Source organism: Ambystoma mexicanum, chromosome 8 (assembly GCF_040938575.1).
Source record: "Ambystoma mexicanum isolate Mex_15411 chromosome 8, UKY_AmexF1_1, whole genome shotgun sequence".
In the NCBI taxonomy this organism is placed as follows: domain Eukaryota; kingdom Metazoa; phylum Chordata; class Amphibia; order Caudata; family Ambystomatidae; genus Ambystoma; species Ambystoma mexicanum.
In genome coordinates this window covers 1,100,103,417-1,100,120,477 of record NC_090929.1, presented here as the reverse complement: position 1 = coordinate 1,100,120,477, position 17,061 = coordinate 1,100,103,417, and the positions used below count along the sequence as shown (strand labels likewise).

The window sequence follows — 17,061 nt, the reverse complement described above, 5'->3', positions numbered from 1 at the left end:
GAAGAACCAACTGCCAAAAAGCCTTCCCTGTTCAGGGATTGCACCAGATGCAAGAAAAAACTTGTTTATATGAGGAATCCTTATGAGCAGTGCATCTACTGCCTTTACCCTCATGATATCTACAAATGTGACATTTGCAAGACTTTGACCCAAAGAACCTTGCAAGACAGACACAGGAGACTTTTGCTGCATGTAGAGTCAAAAGGGCAATCTTCTGATGAGGAATCTGTCAAGACAGCTGCTGTGCCATCTATAAAACCATTTAAGAGGCAAACTTCAAAAAGAAAGTCCTCTTCAATGGAAAGGAATACTACCCCCTCACATAAAAGCAAAAGAAAGGTGGAGATGACTTCCCTCACACCTTCTTCTCTTAGCTCTGAGGACCAGAAAAAACAGCATCCCGAGGAAAAAACTACCTTCAAAGGTAAGGAAGCATTTTTTTAAAACACGGGGGTGCAGGGGTTGGGGGGCACAATCGGCCACAAAGATGCCATCTAGGAAGGGCACCAGTGATAAGGGCTTGTCGACGACCACACAGTCAAAGAAGGTGAAAGCGTCCACAATGACGCTCCAAACCTTGTCATCAATGAGTAAGTCCTTGTAGAAATCGTCATCCACAAAGCAATCGCCAACGAAAGAATCCCATCACTCGTCCACGAGGCTCTCATCGATGGAGACAAGGGGATCATCACTCGTCGGCGAAGTTGTCGACGAAGCAATCCGCGTAGTCAACGAAACCAAAACCGTCGATGAAACAGTCAACTCCCACGTCGAGGGAGACATACAAACCCAAAACACCGTCCACGGACACCCCAGTTATGCCGTCCAATGAGGGCAGCTCAGATTAACCAATGGGCACGATCGCTTACATCCCAAAGGCCCACGAGGAACGAATAGGAACGCAATTGTCTCCCTTAAGAGAGATGACAGAGCTTCCAGACATCATTTTACAGGAAGATTTTTCGAACACTGAATTCTTAAGTGAACAACCTATTGTCACCACTAAGGAGAATAGTCCTCCCTGGCACCCCACTATGAAGGAGCCCACAGATCCATACGACCCAACACTCATGGAGTCGATGAAAAGGATTATTGACAAATTCAACAGGCGTCGGAGACAAAGGAATCGGTCCTCTACACCAAGAGACGCAAGATCTCCTCAGAGGGGCAAGTCACCTCATCATAGAACACCGAGAAGCTCCCCTCCCAAGAGCAGACCTCGCAGGCTGCATTCACCGGAACCTCCTCACAGGTTTAGAAGCAGGACACGCAGTGCTTCACCGACAAGAGTCTCTCCACCAAGGTCTTCGCCTACTCCAAGACCACGCTCACCGGCAAGGGATCCTACAGTAGTGCAATCGACCGCCTCGGTCTCAGACTGGCAGGAGTACCCGTTCAGAGACTTCTCAGACCCCAAAGAAGGGGAGATTACTCATGAACCAGACATGCAAAACGAATGGGACGACTATGTCATAGAGCAACCCAGGAAGAAAGACTCTCCGGGGGACACTTCGCCACCTGACGATTTGGTATCGTTCCATACGATTATCGGCAAGGCGGCACACCTTTACAAGTTACGTCAGAAGTAAAGAAGTCTGTTCTATATGAGCATGGAGATAAGCGTAGGAGAACAATCACTACTATTCCTCTCTTAGATACCATATGGGACTCTGGAGCAAAGATTTTGTCTACACCTCTGTCCACACCTGCACTAGTCTTGCAGACAGAAAAGAAGTGCAAAGCCCCGGACACAGCACCACTATGCCTAAGAGGGCATACTGAACCTGATTCCGTAATCACAGTGGCAGCCAGAAAGAAACTGGCTTAACCCATCATCGCCTTTATCGGCCCCACCTGATAAGGAACGTCATCAATTGGAGGCTATGTGCAGAAAAGTATCTTCGTCAGCTTCTCTTACCATTAGGGCGGGCAAAGCTCTGGCCATGACAGCGCGCCTAGACCGTGAACTATGGCTTTGTATGTCTAAATGAACCAAACACGATCATATCGAACGGTAAAGCGACGTCCGATCATGTGATTGAGGCGGCAGTGGACGTAGCAGACTCGGGCTTTCTGCAAATGGCCCATGGGACAGTCTTGAGAAGACAAGCCTGGATGAAGGCGACAAACTTCAGGCCGGAGGTCCAAACTCAAATATTGGATATGCCTTTTGATGGGCATGATCTCTTTGGGGAAAAAGATTGATGACCCATCTCAAAGGAATAAAAAAGGACATTGACACAGCCCGAGCCATCAGTTCTCTTAAAGATAAGGACAAGGAGTGCAGATCCTTTCAACCCTTTCAGGGATTATCACCCAAATAGAGGTTTTTACCGTCCATTTTATGGCCAAAAGACACAGAGCAACACCTTTCAAGAAAACTGATACCACCAATCAACTGCCAGATACACCCAAAGGGGGAGATGTGGCTCTACACAGGCCAAAACTCAAAGCAAACAAAACGGACAACTCCTATCTTCCCCTCCCACGACACACCCCGTTTGGGGGGGGGGAGAGTAAGCCGCTATTACCAACGCTGGCGAAGGATAACATTAGACAATTGAGTGTTGCAAGTGATTCACAAGGGTCACACTATTGAATTTCTGGACCAACCCCCATCCCTTGCTCCCATCCCACGCAAGGGGCACCTCATAAAACATATAATGTTGAAAATTTCCAAGCTGCTCCAAAAAGCAGCCATATAACCGGTTCCAGACCAATAAATGGGAAGAGGCTTCTACTCCTGGTTTTTCCTTGTGAGAAAAAAGAATGGTCAGTGGAGACTGATATTGGATTTAAGAGCGCTGAACAAATTCATCAACCGCATCAAATTCAAGATGACATCCTTGCAGAACATCCTCCCGTGGTTGAACAAACACGATTTCCTAGCCACCCTGGACCTGGAAGACGCTTATTTCCACATTCCCATCCACCCTGCCCACAGAAAGTTCCTCAGATTCGCAATAGGGGAGTCACATTTTCAATTCCGTGTCCTCCCGTTCGGACTGAGGTTAGCGCAGAGAGTTTTTACCAAGTGCCTGGCACCGGTGGCAGCAAAACTCAGACGGACTGGAACGGAGGTCTTTACATTCCTGGGCGACTGGTTAATAAGGGAAGGCTCATTCAAAGTGGCAACCACAGCGGTAACGAAAGCAATAAACCTTCTGAAGGGGCTAGGCTTCTCAATAAACAAAGCCAAGTCCTGGCCGATACCCAGCAAGACAGTGCTTTTTCTGGGAGCGGAACGTAACACCAACATTCCCATGGTAAGGCCCTCAATAGACAAATATCAGCAATGCTTCAACTGACCTCATCGTTCCACAACAACATAACAGCCACGGTACACTTTTTCAAATCTCTCCTGGGCATGATGTCCTCATCTATGTTTCTCATACCAAATTGCAGGCTCTGCATGAGGCCGATTCAAGAGACCCTGGACCGCCAATGGAGACAAGCGCTCGGGTCATTGGAAGATACGATCCAACTTCCAGAAACCTTTCACAAGGCACTCTAATGGTGGGGTACCCCTCAATCTGTCGCAGGGAATGCCTTTCCAGACCCCGATATCAACCCTTCTCCTCAGGACGGATGCATCGCTATCAGGCTGGGAGGCACACCTGGCAGATCTGCAAACGAAGGGCACGTGGTCAGCCTAAGAGTCCCAACTACATATCAATGTTCATGAACTCAGAGCAATATGCTGGGCACTAAAAGCCTTCCTACCGATACTAGCAGGGCAGGTGGTAACCATCCAAATGGACAACACAACCTCCATGCATTATACAAACAAGCAAGGAGGCACGAGGTCAGAGATGTTGTCCCAAGAAGCACAGAGGCTATGAACCTGGGTGCTACAACACAAAGTTCAGCTCAAGGCGGAACATCTGCCGGGAGTGGACAATGTCGTGACAGACAAGCTGAGCAGAGACTACACAACATCCCACGAATGGGAGATAGACAAAGCGGAAGCTTATCAGATATTTCACGAATGGGGGCATCCGGAAATTGACCTCTTTGCCACCAAGGGCAACAAGAAATGTCACAGGTTTGCATCCACATATCTAGAATACCGGTCAATAGGGGATGACTTCTCAGTAAACTGAACAGACAAGGTTCTGTATGCTTTTTTGCCGATTACTCTGATAGCGCAGGTACTTCGCAGGTGGAAGGAACAGGCTTGCACAATGATACTAATAGCACCGGATTGTTTTAACTCGGCAGAAACGCAAGGTTCTCCACCACGAACCAGCGAGCCTTTCACTCCAGGAATGGTTCCTGAGCAGCGAAAACTAGCTAATTTGACTCTTCTTCCATACGGACCACATACATCCGGAAATGGACTTGTTTCACCAAATGGTGCGAGACATCACAGGTAAACCCATTCCCTGCATCATTAGAACAAGTTCTACCATACCTATTGCACCTAGCTTAAAGCAGGGCTCTCCCTGGCTTCCAACAAGGTTAATTTGTCTGCCATATCGGCCTACACGACCAACCCTAATGAACCATCCTTGTTCACCAACCCAATATTTCTGAAAGGATTGCTGTGTACTTTTCCATCAATGCCAGTTCCTTCGTGGAGCTTGAACACGGTCCTGACAGCGCTCATGGCATCACCATATGAACCTACAAATAGGTGTGACATGACATTTCTATCCCGGAAAACTGCTTTCCTGATAGCCATCACCTCAGCCAGGAGGATTAGTGAACTGCAAGCCCTTTAGTCAGAACCTCCATTCACCGTGTTCCAAAAGGAAGGTGTCATCCTTAAAACGCACCCTAAATTCCTACCCAAGGTGTTATCAGAAATGTCATTCACAGAGCGAATCGTGCTTCCAACCTTTTTTGCAAACCACACATCTAATGCAGAGAGATCTTTACATTTGCTAGATGTAGCGAGAGTCCTAAAATATTAAATAGAGAGGACCAAGGAGTTCCGCTCCTCTACACGGCTCTTCATGGCATTTGCTGGTCGTACAAAAGGTCAGCATTTCTCAAAGCAAATTCTACCACGTTGGGTGACCCAATGTATTGGCCACTGCCTTCAGTCTAAAGGCGATCCTCTTGCCAGACCCCCTTCAGCTCACTCCACCAGAGGAAGAGCAGCTTCGGTCGCGTTTCACACAGGAGTACCGATAAAGGGCATCTGCAATGCTGGAGAAGTCTTAGTTACTTACCTGTAACTGTATTTCTCCAACATTGGTATCTTCCATAGATTCACATGCGCCCACCCACCTCGCCTGAGAGGCTGCTCCAGCGCCTGGCAGTCATCATACATGTAGTCTACTCATGGCTCAAAATCTGAAGATGGCTGTCTGGGGCGGAGCTTAAGCCCTGCCACCTCATTGGTCAGGGTCATAAAGAACCAAAGTGCGGTGGAGGAACTACACAATTGAATGAATTATTGGCCATAATGGACAATCTACATTCATTGTCCTATGGAAATAATGTATATATATTTATATTTAATTTTTAACAATTATTTTAAATCAGAGGATTCCCGGTCTGACGACGGGGAATATTCAAGCATGTGAATCTATGAAAGATACCAATGCTGGAGAAATACAGTTACAGGTAAGTAACTAAGCTTACTTAATTGATGGGCCTTTAACCATCACCTCTGCTACCAAAATTAACTCTTATTCCGAAGAGTCCTTTAAGGTGAGGTAGCAATACCCAGAGGTGGATGGGGATGCAAGACTTGCTCAAACCTCAGTAATCAAAATGACTCAAGAAGTTGGCAAAACACTTTTTGTTTTATTGTCAGTTGTCTAAAACAGGGAGTACAATGGGCATCCAACAACACCACACCGCATGATCTCTGTGTACTTTTAGAAAAACAACACTCTTATACTAAAAACTCGTCATTACTGACGTCAGGATAAATGGCAAACTGCAAAAACGTATGATCCCCGTGATTGGCTTTCCGTGAACTTCTAAGTATATATTCTATATAGCAAAGAGTTATGATTGGGTAACTTAAGTCGGGTGGATATTCTAAGCCCACCCCACTTACCAGTCATAGTCATTAAATACACGACGATTCATTGGTTACACAAACTATTGGTTCCTCATTATACGACCCTCTGATTGGTTTGGCACCCTTGCACGCTTCTAGAATGTTCCTCACACTAGCAGCATGCAGGCTACCATCCCAGGTGCATGAAAGCTCGGCGTGTTCATATCTCCCTTTTACTTAACCCCCGATAGATCAACACTTCTGTGTCATCCAATTAACTTTTGAACTTAGCCTTGGAGTCGTGGACTTCACCTGAGAACTGAAGGGAGTACAGCTTCACTGTACCGCCTTAATTACGGTACAGCTCGACCCAGGCTATTTCAATCTCACCCACGTGACTAGGAGACCATTCTATTCAAGCGTTTTGCTGTATTAAACACTATTTGATGGTTAACTTTAGAAGCCTTCAGTGTCTTTTCATATTCGTTCAAACAGAAGCGTGCTCTATTCTCATGGTCGTGGCAGACAGGCTTCCGTTCCATCATGGCTTTATCTTCTTGATTCTAAGCCAGCCTCCATCTTCAGCAACCTGCCTCGCCATCAGTAATTTCCTCTGCGCCATGAAATCTGCAAGCCTTTTCTTGCTTCTTAAAGTTTATAAACCTGCTAAAGTGCGTTTTACAGGATCATCCAAGTTCATCTGTTCCTATGTATATACATTGACTCATCACCTCAATCTATTCACTATGCAGCAAGCCTTGATGAATACTTTTCCCTACTTGCTTTTCCAGCATCTGTTCACGTGTAAACTGACTTTTGTATTCTTCATTGTTTCTGTAGCATGAGCAGATGCATCTCGAGGCCGAGATGTTGCTCATCTTTACCTTCCTTTCTCAAGTTCTTAGAGAATATGTACATTACTACTCTATTCGTCCTTAGGACACGTCAGCTCCTCATTTCTTATGACGTCATCAGGTTCCTTTTTCTGTTTAGATACACATTTCTTCTGGTACTTCATCCAAAAGAATACTATGTCTGCGTTTATTTAGATATGGCTTCCTTAATGGGTACCTTGCTTTGAATGTCTTCTGCAATATTGGCTTACTGGGACTGCACATGTTATCTCTGGCTCCCAGCATATAGGCAGAATAGTTGGGGAGCTTAGGTTGAGGATGTCTGATTGCACCTCTACACCCCTCTAAGAAGCCGCGCACGGCAGGGCCTGCGTCAGAGGTGGGGCACGGCAGGGAATTGTCATGCACCAGGTCGGTGCATCATAGTAGAGGATCGGGTCCCTCTCTGGACAATGCTCCCAGGGTGGAGAAGCCGAAGTCTGCGAGTTCCAGCCGGAGAAGTCGGCGACGCAGTCGCACAAATCCTCGGCGGATGATAAGGAGAAGGCGAAGTCTTGTGCGTCCTCCTCGTCGATGAAGAGCTCGTCATCGAAGGACCGGCACCGTTCCCCTTCCAAGAATCGATCCAGCTCCACGTCCAAACGGTTCACTTCCCCGAAGGAGGCCAGGCCAGTGGTGGCCTTGGTTCAGTAGCCGAGGAGTTAATCTACAGAAGTCCCTCCATCAATGGTGGTGTTGCCTTCTCTTCCTTCATCAACCCTTGTGACGACTGCTCCGTTGTCGACCGAGCTGGATTCCTCGTCGACGTTCACGGGGGCAGGTGCTCCATTGATTTCTGAGGCATCTTGGCAGTTTGGGTCCGGCCTTGGGCCGTTGCTCTCATTGGCGATTCTGCAGCCAGACCCCTCGATGTACGACTTGTGCTAGAGTCCAGAGGAGGAAAGTCAGCTGTTTTTTGATCCGTCAGCGTTGGATCTGCAGCCGGCAGGGCCGTCTACATCGGCAGACCTGAGTGCTGTCCTGCCTCGGTACCCATTGGTGAATCCACACTCGATGCTGACCATGCTGCAGTTGGATGCACGGCTCCCAGTTCCGCCGAGCCTGGTGGGGTCCCGTGGAGAAGGAGGTGCTGGTTGTGCCACGGCAGGGTGGGGGTGTCCCCCTTGGCCGGGCCTCCCACGTACAACGCCTACGGTTCAACCACCGTTGCGGTCTCGGGTTTGTTTCGCCCCTCCCCGGTACATCCAGAGGAAGGGGTGCTGGTGAATTCGGATCCTGATAGTGTTCCACGTGACACTCCATCAACGGGGTCATCGTCGCCCAGGCGGGCGGACACCTGGGATACTGATCTGGAGGTGGATCCCCCAAGCAGCCCGGCTTAGCCCTCTCCACCCAATGATGTCGGCGCTTTCCATGCAGTGGTGGTCATGGCTTGTCAAGAGTTCGGTTTTATCCCTGAGGAGGAGCGTAGACTTTTTTTTTTTGTTCTACCACATGGGGAAGAGGCAGAAGGAGGTCTTCTCTGTCCCCATTTTAGACCACGTGAGGCAAGAGGGGCTCCGCACGATGCGCCATCCATTCTCAGAGCCTGTGGTCAAGGGCGGCTTGGAGAAGAAGTTTAAAGCGCCAGAGTCTTCACCAAAGTGCCTCACGTCACAGCCCACTCCAGAGTCGATGGTATCGGCGGCAGCTGATCGTAAGGCGCGTAGTCAGCACAAGTGTGCAACGCCCCCAGACAATGAGGCCTGCAAGCAGAATGCATTCGGCAAGAAGATGCTTACGGTGGGGGCTACGACGGTCAAGGCGGCCAACTCTTTGCTGATTATGGCTCGATATGACAGGGAGATGTGGCACCGGCTTGCTCCACTCTTGGATCATCTGTCTGAGCAGCAACGGAAGGAGATGATGCTGCTGATCGAGAGGGGGAGGAAGCCTCACCCGCAGCATTAACATTACGGTGGACCTGGCAGAGTCAGGGTTCAAGCGGATCAACAATGGTGTGGTGCTCCATATGCAGGCCTGGCTGTGTTGTACGGACTTCAGGCCTGAGGTGCAACACAAGGTGGTAGATATGCCATGGGGGCATGGGGTTTTGTTTGCTTGTCAAGCACCGCCAAGGTGTCCTACTGCTATGTAATCTATTCACAGCATGTGAAGCCATGAAAGATCCAATGCTGGAGAAGAGAGTAGTTTCTTACCTGTAACTCCATTTCTACAGCGTTGGTATCTTTCATGGATTCACATGCGCCCACCGGCCGCCCATTCATGCAAACCTTGGTTCAGGTTTCCTCTACTATGGGAGGTTAAAATCTGAAGGAAAGCTGTGGGGGCGCGGGGCTCTTTATACTAGATGTCCTATTGGTGCAGACTAAAGCAGCCAAAAAGGACATTGATGGGGGACACTGTGCTGAAGTTTTCCATAGGAAAACGCTATGTTAAAGTTACTGAGGTTCCCAGCCTGACGATGGGAAATATTCACAGCATGTGAATCCATGAAAGATACCAATGCTGGAGAAATGGAGTTACAGGTAAGAAACTCCTCTCTTCAATGATATTGTGTGAGCTGTCTGATTTCTAATTTCTTTGTGCAGGCCCTATTTTTCACTCTGTGACATGTTCCCTTCCCTAAGGGGGATATCAAGGTAACGGGTCATTCTCTTCCTTGCAACCCGACGGGAATTGACTGTTATCTATTTGGTGGGGCTGGTGCATTACTCCTGTATACTTATTAGACCTCGCTGAGGGGGAACGCCTGTGTTGAGGTTCTCCTTTCCCTGATTTTCCTCCCCAAGTTTCCCTTAAGCCCCCTTCCTGGGTCTCATTGTATCCGGCCTACCACCATCTCCTGTCTTAGTACCTCTTTTGGTATCGGTGTTGGGGAGCGCCTCTGCTCCTATCCCTCATTCTTGCATTGTTTCCTTCATTGTTTCGGGCTGTTTTTCCCTTTTCCGGTACTGTGTCGGTTGAGACATGTGTGGGGGCTGTTCTGTCATTTTCGACATAGTGGCATAACCTCTACACCACGGCCCTAATGTTTTGGTAAAGCCACTCCATAAAACAAACATTTATTTATTTATTTTGTATTTTATTTTATTTTTTATTTTTTTTTATACTCATTCCATCTATACGCATCACTGTGCCAAGCAAATTTCCTGGTTCAAATTGAGACCTACAAATTGTTGTAATACTATGCAGTTTTAACTTTTAACAAAAGGCCCACTTTTGATCAATAACATTTTTTTTGGTTTGTTTCTCTTCCGGTTCACTAGTTGACATACATTAAAATTGTCAAAGCAACTACTTTTTCATTTCTATTACAGACACCTGATTTAAAACGTAAATCTTTTTTAAAAAAACTTTTTTTTTAACAAAAGCCTCTCCTAATTCAGATCTAGTGTAAAAAAAAAAAAAAAGACTGAACAATTTTAGATCCTTTTGTCTGTTTTGGTCACACTAGACCCAATAATGGACACGTTCTACAGCTAAGTTAATGGGTTACTGTCTACATCAAACAGTTTGTTTTTGGAAAGGTTTTGTAAACCATTTTGATTGAACGTGAGAAATTAACGTTTTCTCTGATAGTGTTTTATATCCCTATTACTGGTATGGAAAATTAAGTTAGAGTGCCATTGTAAGAGAAATGGAGTTTGAAAGTGCAGGTGTGGGGTAGTTGTAATGAAAGTGGGAGCAAAGTTGCCTGAACTGTTAAATACATTTTAAAGAAAAGTTATTGGAAACACATTCCATAGTGTCCATATTATATTTGGGCTGTCGCACAGGTTTTCCGGGACTAGCAGTGACCTTTTGACCCCATTAGCAGACCAGTGTTGATACGGAAGCATTGCTACCTACATTGGTCACAGTTTAGCTAAGCCAATTAGTATTGCCTTATTTGTGTCGCATGATGTTACTATGTGTAACTGAAGCATGTCCAGAATTCGGTTTAATTTTTTTTTCTTCTCCCCACTAGGTAGGACAGTGTGTTGTGGTCTTCAGCCAGGCGCCCAGTGGAAGAGCTCCGCTCAGCCCCAGCTTGAACTCTCGACCTTCCCCCATCAGCGCAAACCCTCCTGCCCTGGCGCCAGAGACGCGGGAGTATCGCTCTCAATCTCCTGTTCGAAGTACTGAGGAAGTCCCTTGTGTGAACGGCCGCTGGGGAACGCTTCGGCCGCGAGCACAGAGGCACACTACATCAGGCTCCCGTGAGGGCAGCCTCTCTCCAGCCCGTGGAGATAGCTCACCTGTACTCAATGGATACAGTCTGTCACCCAACCTTTTGGCAGCTGGTGGCGCTTCTTTGGACAGTCCAGTGCAAACACTGTCTCCCAGCACACCCTTGGCTGCTGAAGAGGGACCTTCTCCGTCTACAAGACGTGGATCTTTTCCAGATCCGAAGGACCTAAGGATAGGTGCTGTGGAAATGAACTGGGATCAGAAAGGGGCCTCCGGCATCAGTGAAACTGATGCTGATGGAAGGACATTTGGTGATGTTGTGAGAAATCCCCCTGAGCAGACGAATGGCATACACACTCCACCTCACATTGCTGCAACCCTCCCTGGGGCTGTCTCTCCTGGTGCCCTTCGAAGGGGCCTAGAAGCTGTCAAGGCCCTCTCTTCCTCCCAAGGCACATCCGCACCCACCTCCTCGAGTCCCCCGAAACTGGCTTCACCTGGATCACCAGTCAGCCAGGATCCTGGCAGCAGCAGTGAGTCAACATCGCGTGCTGCCACCGCCCAAGGGGATGGACATTCTTTGCCTCCCATTGCCCGTCGACTGGGCCACCATCCACCTCAATCACTGAATGTTGGCAAACCCCTGTATCAGAGCATGAACTGTAAACCCATGCAGATGTATGTTCTAGACCTAAGGGGTACAAAGGAACTTGGACGTGTGAAATGGAAAGTATTTAACAGTAGCTCAGTTGTGGGTCCTCCGGAAACAAGCTTGCACACTGTGGTGCAGGGACGAGGGGAACTTATAATTTTTGGAGGCCTCATGGACAAGAAACAGAACGTGAAATACTACCCCAAGACCAACGCCTTGTACTTTGTGCGAGCCAAGAGATAATATGGCTGCGACTTATTACTCTACCACCCGCTTTGTGGCTTTCTTATTTTTAATATTGTATTTGTTCATTTTTTTTTTTTACACTACCTGATACAAGCGTTTTAAACTGTGAAATGGGGGGAAATTAAAGATTAAGAAGTGTCCCGCTCATTTTGGTACAGCTATTAACGTTTTGTTTCAATTTGCTTACTTTTCCATGGCGCATATTTTCCGAGGTGAGAGCCCACTACCTAATCACCTTTCTATGTATTGTCCTGCCAATGCTCAGCACAGACCTTTGTGGATGGATGCTGCACATAAATGAAGCCCTTATAAGTTAAGAGCAGTATGTGGCATATAAATGCTATAGATCATTGAGGCCTGCCTCTGCCTTTATGCTGTTCTCAGGCCTCTGTTTTATAAGCAGAAAATTGCTTCCATGAGTGAAAAATAAATGTGTCCATTTTAGGAAAGAGTTACAGTAATAATCAAATACGGCTTGTGCCTAACAGTCACCAACAAGAACGTGAACACATTGTGCCTTTATTTTGGGATATCGAGGTAAATTGTACACTAAGAAACCTTGCACAAACTGACTTGTCTTATGAATATGAACCATTGTAAGCACAGGGTGCTGGCTATCGCCTTCAACGTCCAGGGATTTGACTAAACACGGACATTGTTCACAGTACTGGCCTAAGAAGCGCACACACACAGATAGAAATCTGGAAGACTAGTGGCTTGCCCAACCACATAGACAAGACTCTGTCTAAAGAACCATTACATACACAGGGTAGACTAGTTTGATGGCGTTAGCATAGGTAGCACAGCATACCCAAGAAGGAGTCGGACAGGCTTCAGAAATCTAACAAACAGGAGAGGCCAGCTTACACTCAACCTATATGGGTGCTCAGGCTTCTTTACATAGATGTCAATTGGAGGGCATGGAAGAGCACTGGAGTGCATAGGATGATGTAGCTAGGGCGTTCACAGTTGGAGCTGGAGTTCTTACTTAAAGTAAGCTTCTGACGGTCTGAACGAGGTAACATTCTGCCAAAGGCAGGACAGAATTTAGCTGAGAGATGTCACCCATGACCCAGTTAAGTAATTATTCAGACAGCCTGAAAGTTGGAGACAAAAGCTAGGTTTGTGTGTGTAGACCAGATACTGGAGGCAACTTTAACGGCTAGACTAAAGCATGTATTTACTGGCACTGAGTGAACTGGCCGGAGAGTGTTATAGAGAAATGATTGCTGAGACAACACACATCAGTAAAGGACCGAAACCATGGAAGAATGAGGCAACGGATGGGGACTGAATAACATCTGGATACAAATGTGTGGTTCACCAGAGCATGAAATGGGAGCTTGAGGATTGAGTCAACGATTGACATCAAGGGCCAATACATAGGTAGGAGCTAATAAGATGCAAGGTCAATTTTGTTAGTCAATAAGCCTATCCACCTACTAGAATGACAGCTAGTAGTGTGATTAGTTCAGAGCCTCTTCTGCGGCCTCCATGTGAAGAACGTTACAAACACAGAAGCCCTCTTTGAGGTCCATCAAGTAAAGACTAACCACTTGCTAAATCATTGTATACACAGAAATAAATGGACTCTAACCTTAACTAGAACCCCTCAAACTGATGAAGCCAAATATTTGACTCAGACAGTAATGCCTTGAGAACTATTAGAACAAGACTGAATTTGTGCATACAGATTCGATAATCTAACAACTTTCACAGGCAGTACTTTGCAAATAAGAACATAGATGTGGCTCTGGCTTACGTGGGATCACTTTGGTGGCCTGTCATCACAACATAGCCCCACTAAACCTAGAGGGGACGCAAGCTCTGATTTGAACTAAACCGGTTTTGCCCGAGCTAGTATTTAGTAACACAAAAAGAGAGTGCAGGCTGGCCTAAATGTTGCACTCAAAAGCAAACTGTGTAAACAGCCAGCAGTCTAAGGGTGAGACAGAATTCATAAATGAAATCAGATTCTGCAAGTTTGTGGAGAATTATTTATATTGTCAATCATATATTCTTCAAATTGCTCAGCCCAGTTATTTGATGTAATCCATATGACGTTTCAATAAAAACGACTGAGAAAGGTGCTAGCTGGCCCTGCTTAGTTTGTGCTGGTGGGCCGCCTGTATATCAGGGGATAGAATAAGAAGACAAAACAGCTGGCCGGGTAGAATACCAACTATTCGACCCAACTGGTATTATATAGAATGTGGCAGATAGTTCTTCGCCATCCGAACATGTGTCTACCGGTTTCGGTATTTGTGTGCATGATACCACCTTCTTCAGGACAGTCTTCGTGGAGTGGTTAGCTCTCAAGGATCATTCAGAATTGGCGTTTAGTTAATTCACAGAATTATGATTATTACTAACCCTTCGCTTGACCAGCTTGTAAATGTGTCAGCAGTACAAATGGAAAGATCTCACCTTCAGTTTCTTTTTTTTAAAGGTATCTTACATCTTTGGAGGGGGGGGGGCCTAGAATGTAAAATATATAGTGTAAAGGAGGAATAAATGCTCTTTTACAGATTCAGTTTCATGTTAATATCTTTTTTCTACAATATTCAAAAAGTCATGTTTTCTTACTTAGATTTTGTGGTCTTCAAAATAGTACATGAGGACAAAGATGTGTAAGGATCAGAGATTTGCCCTCAAGTACGGATTTTCATATAACGGAGATCCTCTGGTATTACAAAGGTATTCCTTTATCTTTTTTCAATATAAATCGGTATATTATTGTGTGCACCTGGGATGTTAAACAGGCTTTATCATTCTGGTCTCAATAGTTAATCTGCAATAGGCATGCTATCTAAATAAATGGATATCTCCTATTGTATTGACTCGGTTCATACATGCGTAGCACCCAGTCATTAAATGCAAGTAACTCAGCAGTAGACTAAGCCCTGTATAGTTCATGAGTTTGAGTATGTGGAGTAATTTGCACTCTTGAACATACATAGCTAGCTATGGGCTAGGTAGAATTACCACGAGAGCGTGCCTGCCAATATTTGCAGCTTTAGCACTCTAAAATACATCATCATATCCTATGAGCTGCAGACTTTCCCGCAACATGATAGAAAAGCTCTGGTCATCGAATTCGCAGCACTCATGTTTACCCGCGCATCGTAGTGACAACAGCTGCACAATCCTAATGTTATGCTATTTGCATGCCGACAGGTGATCAGGTCACGTCTGGCCATATGTATGGATTTAGAATGGCTTGGTGTGGCAGCGCACCATCTTTTAATGAGCCATGTTATCTGTCTTTTTTTTTTTAGCCAGTTTCCAGTGCAATCAGCACTATGCACATCATTTTGATTATATTATTGAAATGTAAGTGTTACACTTAGAGTATGAACTTAAAAAGTTTGCAAGTTCCAACAGTGCTCTAGTTTAGGGCAGCCATAGTTGTAATGTATATATTGTGCCCTATTGAACACACAAACATCATCCAAAGAGATTTTCCCAAACCATTTTTGTATGTAATATTTCTGGTGCAAACTATATAGTGTTGATTAAAGAATAGTGTACAGACTTTGTTTTTATCAGCTGGGGATCGTTTGGATGCTGTTTGTTATAGTCTGTAGAGTGTATTTTATATCAAAAAAGATAATGTTACATCATGGATGCTCATAAATAGGTTTTCCTCAGAGTGCCCGTATTTTCTACATTGTATCTTCCATAAGGCCTCATCGGTCAATGTTCTAGTGGGATGTTAATGCAACATGGATACTCATCAAAGAGTGGTCATCAGAGAGTAGCCAGTGTTTGCCACACTATATTTCCTTACAGGTTCTGCTGCTCAGCTGTTTGTTCTAGGAAAGCATTTTCGTTTTTGCACGTGTAGACACACAGTGCACGATCGCAAGCTGTACTTTCATTTAGCCCCATTTAACTTTCACTTTTGAAGCATTTCTTTGACTGCTAGATACGAGTATCCAGGCACTTACTTGCATGAATGGTTGTGTGAGTGGCAGAGAGCAAAGCACTCCCGTTTTGTGATGTTAAGGATTGCAAAAACCGAAAGTAGTTTTCTCTGAACTACATTTCCCAGAACCCTTTGGGTATATTTCCTGTGTTCAGGCGCTTCAGCGCCGGCGCTTCTGGGTCGTGCCAGTCTTCACAGGTTATTGTTGCAGCTCGCCGGCTTGCTGGCAATTCTTGCGTTTACAGGGCCAGTGGCTGGTTCGCACATCGTCTCTCCCACAAAGTAAGTTTTAGATACTTTCTGCTCCTGCTTACTCATGTGTTTAAAGAAAACACTGAGCCAGTCCAACATGAATAGACCCAAGATTGCGCCGTTGCTAGTTTTGTCTCTCTCTTCTTAACACACGCTCGCTATACAAGCATGGTGTGGAAATCTCCGACCTTACCAATGATCTGAAGCCTGATTCTTTGGGTATAACCGAAACCTGGCTCAACCCTGACCTTCCCACCCAGGCCACACTCTCCTTGCCTGACAACTACACTCTCTTCATAGCAGACCGTTTGCCGGGCAAAGGTGGTGGAGTTGCAATGATGTGTAAATCAAGCCTTGAATGTCATGAAATTCCCCACACTTCTCCGGAAGGCTGTGAGAGTCTATGGGTGAAAATAAAAACTTCCCCACACACTACACTAAACACACTCACGATTTATCGTCCCCCTAAAATCATGCCCCTTTTTGAAGAACAGTTTAGTGATCTCCTAGCCCAGATCTGTGCCACCAAAGGCCCTGTTATTGTCATGGGTGATTTCAAATATTGGGCTAATGACCAGCAGGACAAAGCAGGTACCAACCTTATGGATACCATCACCTCCTTTGGCCTCACCCAGTGGATGGAGTTTCCCACGCAAAGCAAGGGACACACCTTGGACTGGCTTTTGTCCCAAAATACCAACATTTCCGATATCTTGGTCACACCGTGTATTTGGTCGGACCAATTTCTCATCCAAGCCAAGATTTCACTACCGCTTCCTCCTCCCAAACTTAATACGAACCCTTGTATTCAAAAAATGTCTCGCAACCTAAAGAATCTAACAGCCCCGAAACTTACTGAACTACTGTCAACTAAGCTTCAATCCCTAGACTACTTTGATGATCCCACAAAATTGATTAACCATCTGTCAACCAACATCAAAGAAGCAGTTAACGACCTTGCCCCTCTGAAGGTGAAGACAATAAAGACTGAAACCAC

At 45.9% G+C, this 17,061-nt stretch overlaps 1 protein-coding gene across 4 annotated transcripts in view; it reads left to right on the top strand.

The window, feature by feature from the left end:
• Positions 1-12,031, top strand: part of FBXO42 (F-box protein 42) — a 1,015,376-nt gene extending 1,003,345 nt beyond the window's left edge. For all 4 annotated transcript variants that reach the window (XM_069611109.1, XM_069611110.1, XM_069611111.1 and 1 more), the window contains exon 10: positions 10,784-12,031. In XM_069611109.1, the coding sequence (XP_069467210.1) occupies positions 10,784-11,881 (1,098 nt within the window). In that variant the 3' untranslated portion in view covers positions 11,882-12,031. The remainder of the gene's footprint in view (positions 1-10,783) is intronic.
• Positions 12,032-17,061: the final 5,030 nt, after the last annotated feature.